Source organism: Priapulus caudatus, unplaced genomic scaffold (genome assembly GCF_000485595.1).
Source record: "Priapulus caudatus unplaced genomic scaffold, Priapulus_caudatus-5.0.1 Scaffold1444, whole genome shotgun sequence".
Lineage (NCBI taxonomy): Eukaryota > Metazoa > Priapulida > Priapulimorpha > Priapulimorphida > Priapulidae > Priapulus > Priapulus caudatus.
Window position 1 is genome coordinate 29,020 of NW_014578505.1, and position 15,502 is coordinate 44,521.

The 15,502-nt window shown below is 43.1% G+C and overlaps 1 protein-coding gene across 1 annotated transcript; it reads left to right on the forward strand.

Moving 5' to 3' along the window:
* The first annotated feature begins 1,756 nt into the window (after positions 1-1,756).
* LOC106816655 (cytochrome P450 2C42-like) lies at positions 1,757-15,496 on the forward strand. The gene is made up of 9 exons (XM_014821278.1): positions 1,757-2,046; positions 3,491-3,620; positions 4,622-4,677; positions 4,970-5,059; positions 9,638-9,697; positions 11,360-11,579; positions 11,888-12,112; positions 12,319-12,534; positions 14,974-15,496. Exons 1-9 carry the CDS (start codon positions 1,789-1,791, stop codon positions 15,153-15,155), a joined length of 1,437 nt encoding a protein of 478 aa, XP_014676764.1. The 5' UTR covers positions 1,757-1,788; the 3' UTR covers positions 15,156-15,496.
* Positions 15,497-15,502: the final 6 nt, after the last annotated feature.

The window sequence follows — 15,502 nt, forward strand, 5'->3', positions numbered from 1 at the left end:
CTTAACTTGTGATTAAACTGTGTTATCATAAGATTTAACCTCTGATTAAATTGAGTTATCCTACGTTTTACCTGTAATTAAAAAAGCCTGTGATTAAATTGCGTTATCTTGCACATGTTACTTGTGATTAAAACATGTCATTATGCTTTTGTTAGAAGGCTTTAAGGAGATATTTTGCTGTTAAATAAGTGAGATCGGAAAGTCCAGCTGTGCTAATTATGTCACAGAAAAAGGGGGTATAAAATGGCCGAGGCGCGCTGAGGAAAGTACATGATTAATGTAAACACTCGTGCGTTTTTAGTTTTTGCATTAACACAAACATTGCAAAATATCCCAAATGACCACAATCATATTTGTAAATGTTTATGTAAACAGAAACGCCCCTATGAATTGAAGTACGATATTAGTGTGGAGAATTATAGATTAATAACCTAAATTAGTCCTATCCTACCCATGTTATACCCCCTCTTATCTGATCTCAATATGGCGGCGGGGACTTTCCGATATGGTTTATTGTAGCAGCAATTTAATTTTGTTTGGTGGCAATTAAAATTTCATTTTTCAATTCAAACTGATTAAATTGAGGCAGCAATTTAATTTGTGTGAGAAATGTTAAAAGACACAACTGAACTATCTTGCAATTTTTAATGATTTTTCTCGTTAGGTTTAATGCAGGAAATCATCACAAAAATAGGCAAAATAGTTATTACATTAATTTAATTACCATGTTTTAATTAGTATAAAATAAAATAAAATAATATTATCATAATAACAAATTAACAATTTACGTTTTATGTGCTTATGCGCTATTCCATTTTTTATGTGCCCACATTTCTCTCTCGTTTAATTTCGGTTAACTTCGGATATCTCCGACGGCAACCATCAGACTAATCGATCATGTATGCTTGTTACTTAGTATCATGTTTACTTATGTATTCTATCATTGAGTAAGCACTTGCACCGAGTAATACTGATCGAGTGCCTGGTTAGAATGCTAGTGTACGCAGCGATAGCAGCAGGTAAGTGCCGATGGTAAGTCTAAGCAAGCCAGTCTCGTCCGAGAAAGAGCAAGAAGGAAAGATGCTCACGTCCATTTCGGGATGGGTGAAGAGGAGCAAATTTAATTAACGCATTTCGCTGCTGCTATAGTCAGTGTTACATTCTAGATGATGACAACGTATGGTGAAATGCCAGTAAAGGAAGACACGCTACTGTAGCTACAGGGATCTGAACGTTAAATCTGTAACGTGTATCCAAGGATAATTCTAGGTCAACGTTCTTCGTCATTGGCTATATATAAAGTTAGAATGTGACCCAAATTTACTTGTTGACATTTGGTATATCTCTACGCCCGCAGAAGACCAAGGGTCATTGCATCGCCACTACGACGTAGGAGTCTGCTAATAGCATAATAGTCCAGTTACAGTCGATTTATAACAAGCGGTGTGACAACTCAGTAACACCTCGCTCCAAGTGTACTATTTAATTGCTATTCTATGCTAACCTCATCCTAGGTTAATCCTCCCCTATCCAAACCTTATTCAAGCCTATTCTAACCTATCCTATCCTATCGTATCCTATCTTATCCTATCATATCCTGTCTTTTTCTATACTCTCGTATCCTATCCCATAAAAGCCTATCCTATTCTATCCTATTTCCTCACATTGCATCCCATCATATCCCACCCCATCCCATCCCATCCCATCCCATCCCATCCCATCCTGATCATCGATGACCGGGCGCGCATCCGTGTGTGTCACTAGGCTGTCAGCGCACGTGTAGCGACAATGGGCGGCACCGTAGCCAGCGCCCTAACGCAGCTGCTGCAGTTTCTCGGCGGAAACATTTTCAGCGTCGTCTTGGTCGTCGTCACGGCTCTCGTGTCGTCGTACTACGTGAAGCGACCGCGTGGAGCACCGCCCGGACCCCGCGGCTGGCCCGTCGTTGGCTCCCTCGTCTCGCTGGCGGGCAAACATGGGGGACGTTACCTCAAGCAGCTGAGTGAGCAGTACGGGCCGATATTCAGCCTCTACATGGGACCGCAGGTTAGCAGAGTTACTTTGTACATCTATCTATATATCTATTTATCTATTTATCTATCAATGTTTCTCTCTATTTATCCTCCATCTATTTAGCAATCGATTCATCTATCCATCTATCCATATATCTATATCTCTATCGTTCTATCCGTCTATCTATCCATCTATCTATCTATCTATCTATCCCTCTATTAACCAATCCATCTATTCATCTATCCGTCAATCCATCTATCCATTTATCCATCCATCCATCTATCCACCTATCCATCTATCCATCTATCCATCTATCCATCTATCCATCCATCTTTCCATCCATCTATCCATCTATTCATCTATCCATCCATCCATTTATGCATCTATACATCTATCCATCTATCCATCTATCTATCTATCCATCTATCCATCTATCCATCTGTCTATCTATCCATCTAGCCGTCTATCCGTCTATCCGCTTATCTATCTATCCATCTGTCCATTCATCCGTCCATTCATCAATCCATCTATCCTTTCATCCTTCTACCCTTCTATCCTTTCATCCTTCTTTCCTTCTATCCTGCTATCCTTCTATCCTTCTATCCATCTATCCTTCTATCCTTTCATCCTTCTTTCCTTCTATCCTCCTATCCTTCTATCGTTTCATCGTGCCATCCTGCCATCCTTCCATCCCTCCATCCTTCCATCGTTCTATCCTTCTATCCTTCTATCCCGCTATCCTTCTATCCTTCTATCCTTCTATCCTTCTTTTGTTCCGTCCATCTATGCATCTATCTATCCATCCATCCATCTATCCATCTATCCATCCATTCATTTCGCCATCTCTCTCTTTCTTTATCTCTTATACATACATACATACATACATACATACATACATACATACATACATACATACATACATACATACATACATACATACATACATACATACATACATACATAACATACATACATACATACATACATACATACATACATACATACAGTACATACATACATACATACATACAATACAAATACATCAAATTAACATACATACGGAGTCCGGCTGCAGGACATACATACATGCACATACATACATAGTCATACATACATACATACATACATACATACATACATACAATCATACATCCATGACAGTACATACATATCGATACATACCATACATAGCCATACATAGCATACATACGACTACATACATGCATGCGCATCATGCCATGCATGCATGTCATGCGATGCATTCCATAAATACATAACATACATACATACATACATATGATCATACATACTATACCTACATACATACATACATACATACATACATACATACATACATACATACATACACTACATACATACATACATACACTAGCATACATACATACATACATACATACATACATACATACATACATACATACATACATACATACATACATATACAAATATGTTTCAGTTTACTGTTGTCGTCAACGATGTGGAGCTAGCAAGGGAAGCATTTCTCAACCAGGGCGAGCACACGGCGGGGCGACCATTCCACTATGTGCTGCACCGCTATGAGGCGGACGATCGTGGTGATATGAACGGTGCGTGCGTTGTACTTTCATGTTCTGTTATGTCATACAGTACAAATTCAATGAAGCCATTTTTCAAAAACCATGATGCTATGAGCTGATCATATATTTCATAATGAGACAAGTGTTGTATTGCGCATTGTGCCACGTATTGGCGTGTAACAGTAGATCAACGTACGATACATTTCTCCTCATTTCGTTTTGGTAATAATGAAAATCTATTCTTGTGTACGCAATTACCTTTACAGAACCCGATCTCTGACCAAATTCTTTGAGCCAGGTACATTATACTAAATTAAAAGACTTCGGAACTGAATTATTTCGGGCAATAAAGAGACATAACTCCGTTTCTCTCTACAACTAAATTGAGCCAATCAAGGAAGAAAATAAATAATCTATCTATCATGAGAAACTGCATTCCTACGCGATCTCATGGGCACTGCCAGAATCAATATTAAGATTTGAACCGAATCAAAGCAGGGGTTAACTCAAGCTCTGTTGAGCTTGAGCTCATGTCCTGGCTTGCTGATCCCGGAGGGGGTTTTACAGGCTGTGATAACGGTGGAGCATTAGCGCCCGGCATTCCATCTCAAGTCACAGTGGTATCTAGTGTATCTGGAATAGGTCAAGAGTCTTCCTGGGCCTCCTCACAACATTGCCGGCGGAGAACATAATCCTAATGTCTACAAACGATACCTTCGCCTATCAGCTTAATCATATAGGACAGAGGTCATGTTTCCTCCACTATAAACTCTGTCAGCCAAATGCATCCCGGATACCATTTCGGATCCTTTTCGGTCTTCATTTGACTGTTTGTGCAGCTCTCTCCACCATACCATCTGAGGCCGGGTGGTACGGAGCAGTGTAGCTGTGGTTCATTCCTTTACTACCAGTGAACCGTCTACCGTTCTACTTATTCCTCGCTCACGATCGTCATTGATATTAGTAGAGCGTGTGTCGCAAAGCTGGCATCAATATTTCAACAGTGACTGCTAAAGATGTTGAGTTTACAGCATGTGCTTCGATTCAGTTAAAATGGGAATCCACGGTGATCAGGGTCATCTTTTCCGTAAGTGGACGGATACCCTCTCAAATGGTTGCTGAGGCCATTTCGAAGACCCAACGGAGCCCCCGCCGCGGATTTCTGAACTGATTCGCAGGTGCTACGCTTGTTTACTACTGCCTCAAACTCTTTATCAAAATGAGGCCACCACACAGAGCTACTACCAAAGTCTTTCAATTTCTGAATCGCTGCGTGTGTTTCGCGTTACTCATCCATATCCTTTGTACTTGTGGCGGTGTAATGACTCGGGTTTCTCACAGTAGGTAACCCTTGTACACACTATGTTAATTCTTTCTAGCTGCATGAGGTCACAGAGCCTCTGAAAAATCCCTGGCTGGTCAAGCTGTCTGTACAAGCTGTAACAGTCGGGTCAGTCCAGGATCTCAGGGTATACATGACTATATATGCCTAGCCGTGACGGGCGTAGTACGAGTTAAATGTTTCGTTAGGAAAACTACATATCCCGGCACAGGAAGCTCGGCTGGATGCTGTGGCAATGTCAACCTGCTTAGTGCAACATTATTCCCGTGAGCTTCTCCAGTTCGGGATTCTCGTGTATATGAATAGTCTCCCAATGTGTGTTCCTAATGCTAAACACGAAGAGATACTACGTGTAATGTGCGCCGGTGTAGGCCAAACAACCGCAGCAGGGGCTTGTGATACGTCACCATCCTGATGTGGCGGCCAATAATGTATTGGCGATAATGTTCGACTCCGTAAACTATGGCAAGCGCATCCTTGTCCCATTGGGAGTACCTCGACTCGGCAATAGACAGTCAGAGCGTGACACAACATAGCGATGCATCACAGGCCAACAGCAACTCCTATTCCTGGTCAAAACGCATTAAGCCCTGTGCTGACTGCAGCATTTCCTCTGTCCTTTTCAATGTCTGGCTCTGCAAGGGACCAGATTCGTAGGCAGATTGCTTCCTCAGTAAGCGATTGATGGAGTTGCAACTACAGTTGAGAGATTTTGGAAAAACCGCACATAAAAAATTAGCAGCCCGGGAGATGACTTTAGTTCCATGATGACTTTAGGTGGAACAACCTTTTGCAATACAATCTACACTGTCTTCTAGCAGATGCATGCTTTCTGCATCGATCTCATGTCTCAGGTATGTCACATCGATGTTTATTAAACTGACATTTCTCTCGTTTGACACTGCATTCGGGCAAGCGACACAGTACGGCCTCTAACGACTTCAAGTGTTCCTTAGAAGACTCATCTGCTATCAATATGTTATCCAGACAGACATATACGCGTGGAATTTCAGTTCAGCATGTTGTCCGTAATGTTTTCCAAAATTGCTGGAGTAGTGGATACACCGAAAGGCAAGCCTTTGTTGTCGTAAGTCCCAGTGTCGGTATTTTTGGTGGCATATATAATTATATATATAACATACATACATACATACATACATACATACATACATACATACATACATACATACATACATACATACATACATACATACATACATACATACATACATATGCAAATATGTTTCAGTTTACTGTTGTCGTCAACGATGTGGAGCTAGCAAGGGAGGCATTTCTCAACCAGGGCGAGCACACGGCGGCGCGACCATACCACTATGTGCTGCAACGCTATGAGGCGGACGATCGTGGTGATATGAACGGTGCGTGCGTTGTACTTTTATGTTCTGTTATGTCATACAGTACAAATTTAATGAAGCCATCTTTCAAAAACCATGATGCCATGAGCTGATCATTATTATATTTCATAATGAGACAAGTGTTGTATTGCGCATTGTGCCACGTATTGGCGTGTAACAGTAGATCAACGTACAGTACATTTCTCCTCATTTTGTTTTGGTAAGAATGAAAATCTATTCTTGTGTATGCAATTATCTGTACAGAACCCGATCTCCAACCAAATTATTTGAGCCAGGTACATTATACTAAATTAAAAGACTTCGGAACTGAATTATTTCGTGCAATAAAGAAACATAACTCTGTTTCTCTCTACAACTAAATTGAGCCTATCAAGAAAGAAATATGAATCTATAAAATAATCAATCTATCATGAGAAACTGCAATCCTACGCGATCTCATGGGCACTGCCGGAATCAATATTAAGATCTGAACCGAATGAAAGCAGGGGTTAATTCAAGCCATGTTGAGCTTGAGCACATGTCCTGGCTGGCTGATCCCTTAGGGGGTTTACAGGCTGTGATAACGGTGGAGCATTAGTACCCGGCATTTCATCTCAAGCCAGACTGGCATCTAGTGTATCTGGAATCGTAGTGTAAATGGTTAAGAGTCTTTCTGAACCTCGTCACAACATTGCCGACGGAGAACATAATCCTAATGTCTACGAACGATACATTCGCCTATCAGCTTAATCATATGGGACAGAGGTCATGTTTCCTTCACTATAAACTCTGTCAGCCAAATGCATCCCGGATACCATCTCGGATCATTTTCGGTCTTCATTTAACTGTTTGTGTAGCTCACTCCACCAGACCATCTGAGGCCGCGTGGTACGGAGCAGTGTAGCTGCGGTTCATTCCTTTACTATCAGTGAACCGTCTACCGTTTTTCTTATTCCTCGCTCATGATCGTCATTGATATTAGTAGACCGTGGGTCGCAAAGCTGGCCATTAATGTTTCAACAGCGACTGCTAAAAATGCTGAGTTTACAGCATGTGCTTCGATTCAGTTAAAATGGGAATAGACGATGATCAAGGTCATCTTTCCCGTAAGTGGACAGATACCCTCTCAAATGGTTGTTGAGGCCATTTCGAAGATCCAACGGAGCGCCGGCCGCAGATTTCTTAACTGATTGGCAGGTGCTACGCTTGTTTACTACTGCCTCAAAGTCTTTATCAAAATGAGGCCACCACACAGAGCTACTACCAAGTTCATTTAATTTCTGAATCGCTGCATGTGTTTCACGTAACTCATCCACATCCTTTGTACTTGTGGCGGTGTAATGACTCGAGTTTCTCTCAGTAGGTAACCCTTGTACATACACTATGTTAATTTTGTCTGGCTGCATGAGGTCACAGAGCGTCTGCAAAATCCCTGTCTGATCAAGCTGTCTGTACGAGCTGTAACAGTTGGGTCAGTACAGGATCTCAGGGTATAAATGACTATATATGCTTAGCCGTGACGGGCGTAGTACGAGTTAAATGTTTCGTTAGGAAAACTACATATCTCGGCACAGGAAGCTCGGCTGGATGCTGTGGCAAAGTCAACCTGCTTACAGCAAGATTATTCCCGTCAGCTTTTCCAGTTTGGGATTCTCGTGTATATGAATAGTCTCCTAATGTGTGTTCCTAATGCTAAACACGAGCAAACACCACGTGTAATGTGCGCTGTTGTACGCCAAACAATTGCAGCAGGGGCATGTGATACGTCACCATCCCGAAGTGGCGTCCAATGATGTATTGGTGATAATCTTCGACTCCGTAAACTATGGCAAGCGCATCCTTGTTCCATTGGAAGTACCTCGACTCGGCAATAGACAGTGAGAGCATGACGCAATATAGCGATACATAACAGGCCAACAGCAACTCCTATTCCTGGTCAAAAAGCATTAAGCCCTGTGCTGACTGAAGCATTTCTTCTGTCCTTTTAAATGTCTGGCTCTGCAAGGGACTCTATTTATAGGCAGATTGCTTTCTCAGTAAGCAATTTATGGAGTTGCAACTACAGTTGAGAGATTTTTGAAAAAAAGCACATAAAAAATTAGCAGCCCGAGGGATGACTTTAGTTCCATGATGACTTTAGGTAGAGCAATCTTTTGCAATACAATCTACCCTGTCTTCTAGCAGATGCATGCTTTCTGCATCGATCTCATGTCTCAGGTATGTGACATCGATGTTTATTAAACTGACATTTCTCTCGTTTGACACTGCATTCGGGCAAGCGACACAGTACGGCCTCTAACGACTTCAAGTGTTCCTTAGAAGACTCATCTGCTATCAATATGTCATCCAGGCAGACATATACGGGTGGAATTTCAGTTCAACACGTTGTCCGTAATGTTTTCTAAAATTGCTGGAGTAGTGGATACACCGAAAGGCAAGCCTTTGTTGTCGTAAATCCCAGTGTCGGTATTTTTGGTGGCAATATATTAATGATTACATATATACTGTGTTTTATACGACTATAAAGTTCTATTATATAAATCAGACAAGTGAACAAGATCAGATTTGTTTATCACACGTGTGTCCCCCGGTAAGAGCTATCTACGCTTAATATTATTTTAAGAATTTATTACAAAGGGTAAGCATGCCACCTATAGAACGCACGTTTATAGAACTGTCTACCTATCCATAACAACGCGCTTTGAACATCAAGGTCTTGAAGTCAGTCAACCACATAAGTAGTTTTTTCCTCGAGCTGACTATTACATTGCATGTTTGATGCGTCATGTAAAAATAATCGCAGTGCGAACTAGTTTTTCCGGGATTTTCTCTGATTTTCAAATTTATCATTCGTGCAATGGCATGCAGAAGAACGTTAGTGTGCTCACACACACACACACACACACGCCACACCGACCACATCCGCACACACACACACACACAGTTACCCACACACCCACACACACGTAGTACATATACTATATATATTACAGTACGGCGGGTTTTTGAAATCAATACCCATTCAGTGCTGTACTCGGTTGATAATGTTTCACCGTGCTTTTCCACGACGCCCGGCAAAATTTAATTCATAATTTTCATGAAATTTATTATAATAATATATACATTCGATGCAGTAGACAATATCATTGAATTATGTGCATGCAGACATCGCGAGGAGCGGCATGAGAGCCTACGCTACTACATAAATGATTTTTTGTCTTGTATTATTATATATGCAACAATTAATTTAAGTATAATCGATCATTTCAACATGATAATTACATTAGGCATAACAACTCATTTTTGCGTATTTTCACGGTGATCTCTAGATACCGTGTTCCTTATGGCAGACTTGTATGAGCGAGGGAAAGCGCTGGAACTGGCATAAGAAGTTCGCGCTCCCCAGTTGCGTGAGTTCGGCATGGGAAGGTCAGCATAGAGAAAGAAGCCTCGTAGGAGGAGGCGTCCGCCTGTCTCGCACATCTAAAGCGACACCAATTGGGCAGGCGATCGATCCACAGGTAGCAAGAATAACCAGAATATTGTATACATATACAATATATATCCAATCTCTCACACTCTCTCTCTTCTCATCTCTGACGCTCGCTTGTTTTCCTCTACTATAACACCCATTATTTTTAATCACGTTGATTTCCACTTGTGGTGCTGTGCGTGTGTGTGATGTTCGTGCCGTGGTGTTGAGTGTGCGTGCGTGTGTGTACGTGTGCTGTAACGCGTATGAGTGTGTGTGCGTGAGTGTGGGACAGTACATATACCATATACACGTGGTTTGTGTTGTCGACCGGGAGGCTTTGCTCAGCAAGTTGTGCGTTGAACGTGCATTGCCTCTCATTAACTCGGTGCTCGTAGACTACGCCGACCACCCGCTCCTCAGACCGGACCGACAACATGCACCGCCATCTCAGATAGCGAACGTACAAGGTACGTAGCCTTTGAACATCCGGTATGTACAGTCGGTGACATACAGGACCGTACCGTCTAGTAACGCACAGGTTTTTGTAACCGTCGGTAACATACTACGCACGTACCGTCGGTAAATCCAGGTACGTACCGTCAGTAACGACATTGGTACTACCGTCCTACATAAAGGTACATCCGTCGAACATACAGGGCGTACCATCGTAACATACAGGTACGTCACCGCGGGTAACATACAGGTACGTACCGGTCGGTAACATACAGTAAGTACCGTCGGCTAGCATACCAGATACGTACGTACGGTAACATACAGGTACCGTACTCGTCGGTAACATAACAGTTACGCGTGCCGTCGTAACCAGTACCGGTACGTACCGTCGTACCGAACCAGGTACGTACCGTCGGTAACATACAGGTACGGTAACCGGTGTGTTAACAACGCAGGTGCTTCGGCACGGACCAAGGTCCTCACACGTCCTGGACTTAGTATGCTCCGGTCAATGAAAGTGCCTTGGCAATTGAGCCCGATCGACTTTGTGGTGTGGCAATCATCAAATTTCGACCGTGCACGATTTTAGTGTTTACTAATTGCGGCGAGTATTCAATACAGGGTGCGAATTGAGATGGTACTCCGTTAACAGTTTTGCTCGCCAAGTGGCCTTAGCAACTCAAGATAACTCCCGACAAATCCTTTAAAAAAGTTAACATCACTGTTGACAAATGTCTCCGGAAATCGAACGTTTTCACATTTGAATCAAATATATCATATATATACTAAGTATATAATATAAGTATATATATGTAATACATTAAAATTCCCTAACTTTAAATATCACATAACAATCGGCCATAACGTCATTAATTATCGATTTAAATTTATAATTAGGATATTTGTCCGTTTGTCAAGTTAAATCGACTAAGACCTCGCGGGTTGTGAATATGGTTTATTTAAATCACCTGGAAAGTTGCCCGGAAATTCATATGAAAAGGAGCTTTGTGTATTCCTACGAATACCCGTTGTCATGAAAAATGGCGCCGTTAGACCGCCCTCTGGAAAACCAAAAGAATCCCGGATAAAAGTTGTCCTTTGCCTGCGCGCGGACGTTGATACGCGGTATGTGTTGCATACACAGGGCATGCTTAACTTCTACCCTGTGCTGCGACACCTGCCGGTCTTCAGCCGCATGCTGAAAAAGATGGACGCAGCGTACGTAGGGTTGAACAAGGAGCTGCAGAGTAACATAGGCGAGCACGAAGAGCAGGCGCCGGAGAAAGAGGGAGACGCGAGAGACTACTTAGACGCATACCTGCTAGCGCAGCGGCAGCGGGCGGGGACAGATTCAACATTCACTAGTGAGTCAAGCGCTGTACGAACACGCACGCACACACCCACTCGCACGCACACACACGCGCGCGCACACGCACACGCACACGCACACACACAAACACACACGCACACATCCTATAGAAAAGCACGCACGCACAAATGCACGACCCCATATACACGCACACAAGCACAACCACACACGCGCGCGCACGCACGCACGCACGCAAGCACTTACACGCGCATATGACAAGAATGAATGAGGTTACATGAATTATATATAGCACGCGAAGGAGTCGACAGACACACGCTTACGTATGACGGCTTCATCTTACAGGTTTTCAGCTGCTGGTCTCCGTACGCGATCTGTTTCTCGCGGGATCACACACCATTATGACGACGCTACGCTGGTGTCTGCTCTTCATGCTCAAATACCCTCACGTCCTGCGGAGAGTGCAGGCCGAGATCGATGACGTCATCGGACGAGGAAGGCTACCCTGCATGGCGGACCAAGACAACATGCCGTACACGCGGGCGACAATAACCGAGGTGCAGAGAGTAGGTGAGAAAGAAAGCTAGCGTGGTCAGTAGATGGAATGTACCAGCAGGTGGCATTCAAAGACAGCAGGCCTAATTAGGTGTGACAGAAATATTGTTTAATAATACTTGGCATGTTTCTTTTGCACAGCATAACTAGGCGAGCGACACTACTAAACGTCTAGATACTCTGAGAGAACGCCATTAGCGAATTTATTTTTTTGTTTCTAGCGGACATTTTGCCTCTGAGCGTGCCACACAGCACGACCGCCGAGATACAGCTAGGAGGCTACGTCATCCCCGCCGGTACGCCAATCCTTGCTAACCTCACGGCCATCCTCAACGACCCGAAACACTTCCCCGAACCGGAGAAGTTCCGCCCGGAGCGCCACCTGGACGAGCGTGGAGACTTTGTGCAGAACGAAGCGCTGATCCCGTTCTCCATTGGTGAGATTACTTGCACGGCCGCAAAATGGCGACACCAGGGCAAGGAAAACACGGTGGGCATATGTTTCCATGAAACAGAGTATCCGCGTGACGTCAGTGTACGTCGATGTGACGTCAGTGGCTATCTATACACCATAGATAGTGTTTGGTACTATGACACGCGTATATAAGATAGCCGAGTCGGTTTATAGTTAGTGTTAGGGTTAGGGTTTGGGCTAGGGTTAGGGTTAGGGTTTTTGCATCATTCCTTGATATACGGAAAGTCTGATGCGGAAGTTGATATGCGTAGTATGGAATATGACCATGCGCAACCACCATCAGCAAGCTGTATGCATTCAACTTCGGAGATAGCCGAGTTCGTGCGTGACGTACACTGACGTCACGCGGATACTCTGTTTCATGGAAACATATGCCGACCGGAGAATACAGTGACGTCACCCGTCAAAAGACTGCAGCGGTGATCGTGGTTGGGGACCCCTGCTAGGTTATTGTTTTTGAGGGGTGCTGATTAGGCGATGCCCTGAAACCCGCCAACTTTGGATTTTAATTTTTTCACATAATTCTAACTAAATTGGTGTTTAATACACCGTCGTACATGTTTTACATGACCAGGGTGTGTTTTACCATATCACGGCACGGCAGACTACTCCCCCACTACGCACGCACACACACACACATACATACATGCAAGGAAAACACATACAGGAATACGCGAATGCACACCGTCACCAGCACCATCACACACAACGCACGCCGCCTCCCGTATGTACATATATATATATATTACAGTACGCTGGGTTTTTGAAATCAATACCATTCAGTGTTACATCGTTGATATGTTTCAACGTGTTTCCAACGACCCGGCGAAATTTAATTCATAAATTCTTGAATTATTATTAATAATAATAATTCATCAGTAGACAATATAATTAGTATTAGTGGCACAGACATCCGAGGAGCGCATGAGAGCACCTGATACATAAAGGGATTATTTGTCCTTGTTATTATATTATCAACAATTAATTTAATATAATAATAATTTCAAAATAATAATTACATTAGCATAACAACTATTTTCGTATTTTCACGGTGATATTAGATACTCGTGTATTATGCAGGACTTGTGATGAGCGAGGGAAAGCGCTGGAAGGAGCATAGGAAGTTCGCGCTTACCAAGTTGCGTGAGTTCGGCATGGGGAAGGTCAGCATAGAGAAGAAGATCCAGGAGGAGGCGTCCGCCTGTCTCGCTCATCTAAGCAACACCAATGGGCAGGCGATCGATCCACAGGTAGAAAGAATAACCAGAAATATTGTATACATATACATATATATCCATCTCTCACACTCTCTCTCTTCTTTATCTCTGACGCTCCCTTATTCCTCTACCATACACCCATTATTTTGTAATCACTTGATCCACTTTTGTGGGTGTCTGTGCGTGTGTGTGTATGTGTGTGCGTGTGTGAGTGTGCGTGCGTGTGTGTACGTGTGTGTACGCGTATGAGTGTGTGCGTGAGTGTGTGTACATACATATATACATATACACGTGTTTGTGTCGTCACCGCAGGCTCTGCTCAGCAGTTGTGTGTTGAACGTGATTGCCTCTATTACACTCGGTGCTCGGTACGACCACGCCGACCCCGCCTTCCTCAGACTTAACGACGACATCAACATCCTCTTCCATGATACCGACACACAGGTACGTACCTTCGGTAATATACAGGTATGTTCTGTCGGTAAAATACAGGTACGTACCGTCTGTAACGCACAGGTACGTACCTTCGGTAATATACAGGTATGTTCTGTCGGTAAAATACAGGTACGTACCGTCTGTAACGCACAGGTATGTACCGGCGGTAACATACAGGTACGTACCGTCGGTAATATACAGGTACGTACCGTCAGTAACACATTGGTACGTACCGTCGCTAACATAAAGGTACGTACAGTCGGTAACATACAGGTACGTACCATCGGTAACATACAGGTACGTACCGTCGGTAACATACAGGTACGTACCGTCGGTAACATACAGGTACGTACCGTCGGTAACATACAGGTACGTACCAAACTAAATTGGTGTTTAATACACCGTCGTACATGTTTTACATGACCAGGGTGTGTTTTACCATATCACGGCACGGCAGACTACTCCCCCACTATCATAATTATTAATTAACGTAATCATCATTATTATTATTATTATTATTATTATTATCATCATCATCATCATCAATACTGAAAACTTCCTGAAAAATTTCCTCAAAATAATATCATGAATGCATCTTGAGATCACAGTATTTCTCACGGGAATTTCTCACGCACGGGGACTCGAACCCTAAACCTCAGAATTTATGGTCAGGCCAATACTACCCCCTCTCTCCACCATCCAACCTTTGAAGAACCTCCCTGATGATGGCGTCTGTTATTTGCCGACAGGTCGTCGCGTCTGTCTAGGAGAGGCTCTCGCGCGAGTGGAGCTGTTCATATTCTTCACAAGCATTCTGCAGAACTTCGACATCAGGCTACCAGATGGCGTTACCGATCCGTCTATGGATGGAAACTTGGGCTTCGTGTGGATGGCAAATCCGTATCTGTTGCATTGCGTCGCACGACAGTAATCCAAAATGATGTCAAAACCTCACGCCGTACGAGTGATAAACTTGTCGCGTGTTATCCCATGTTTTAACGTGTAACTAAACTGTACTATCTTACGTTTTAACGTGTAACAAAACTGCGCTATCCTACGTTTTAACGTGTAACTAAACTGTACTATCCTACGTTTTAACGTGTAACAAAACTGCGCTATCCTACGTTTTAACGTGTAACAAAACTGTACTATCTTACGTTTTAACGTGTAACAAAACTGCGCTATCCTATGTTTTAACGTGTAAGAAAACTGTACTATCTTACGTTTTACCGTGTAACAAAACTGCGCTATCCTATGTTTTAACGTGTAAGAAAACTG

Excerpts from the sequence above, each read along its gene's own strand:
- LOC106816655 (XM_014821278.1), top strand. The coding sequence starts at position 1,789 with ATGGGCGGCACCGTAGCCAGCGCCCTAACGCAGCTGCTGCAGTTTCTC. Across the intron at positions 3,621-4,621 it reads CGATCGTGGTGATATGAACG|CATGTGCTTCGATTCAGTTA; the intron begins GTGCGTGCGTTG and ends TTGAGTTTACAG. Across the intron at positions 4,678-4,969 it reads TGATCAGGGTCATCTTTTCC|CTGCATGAGGTCACAGAGCC; the intron begins GTAAGTGGACGG and ends AATTCTTTCTAG.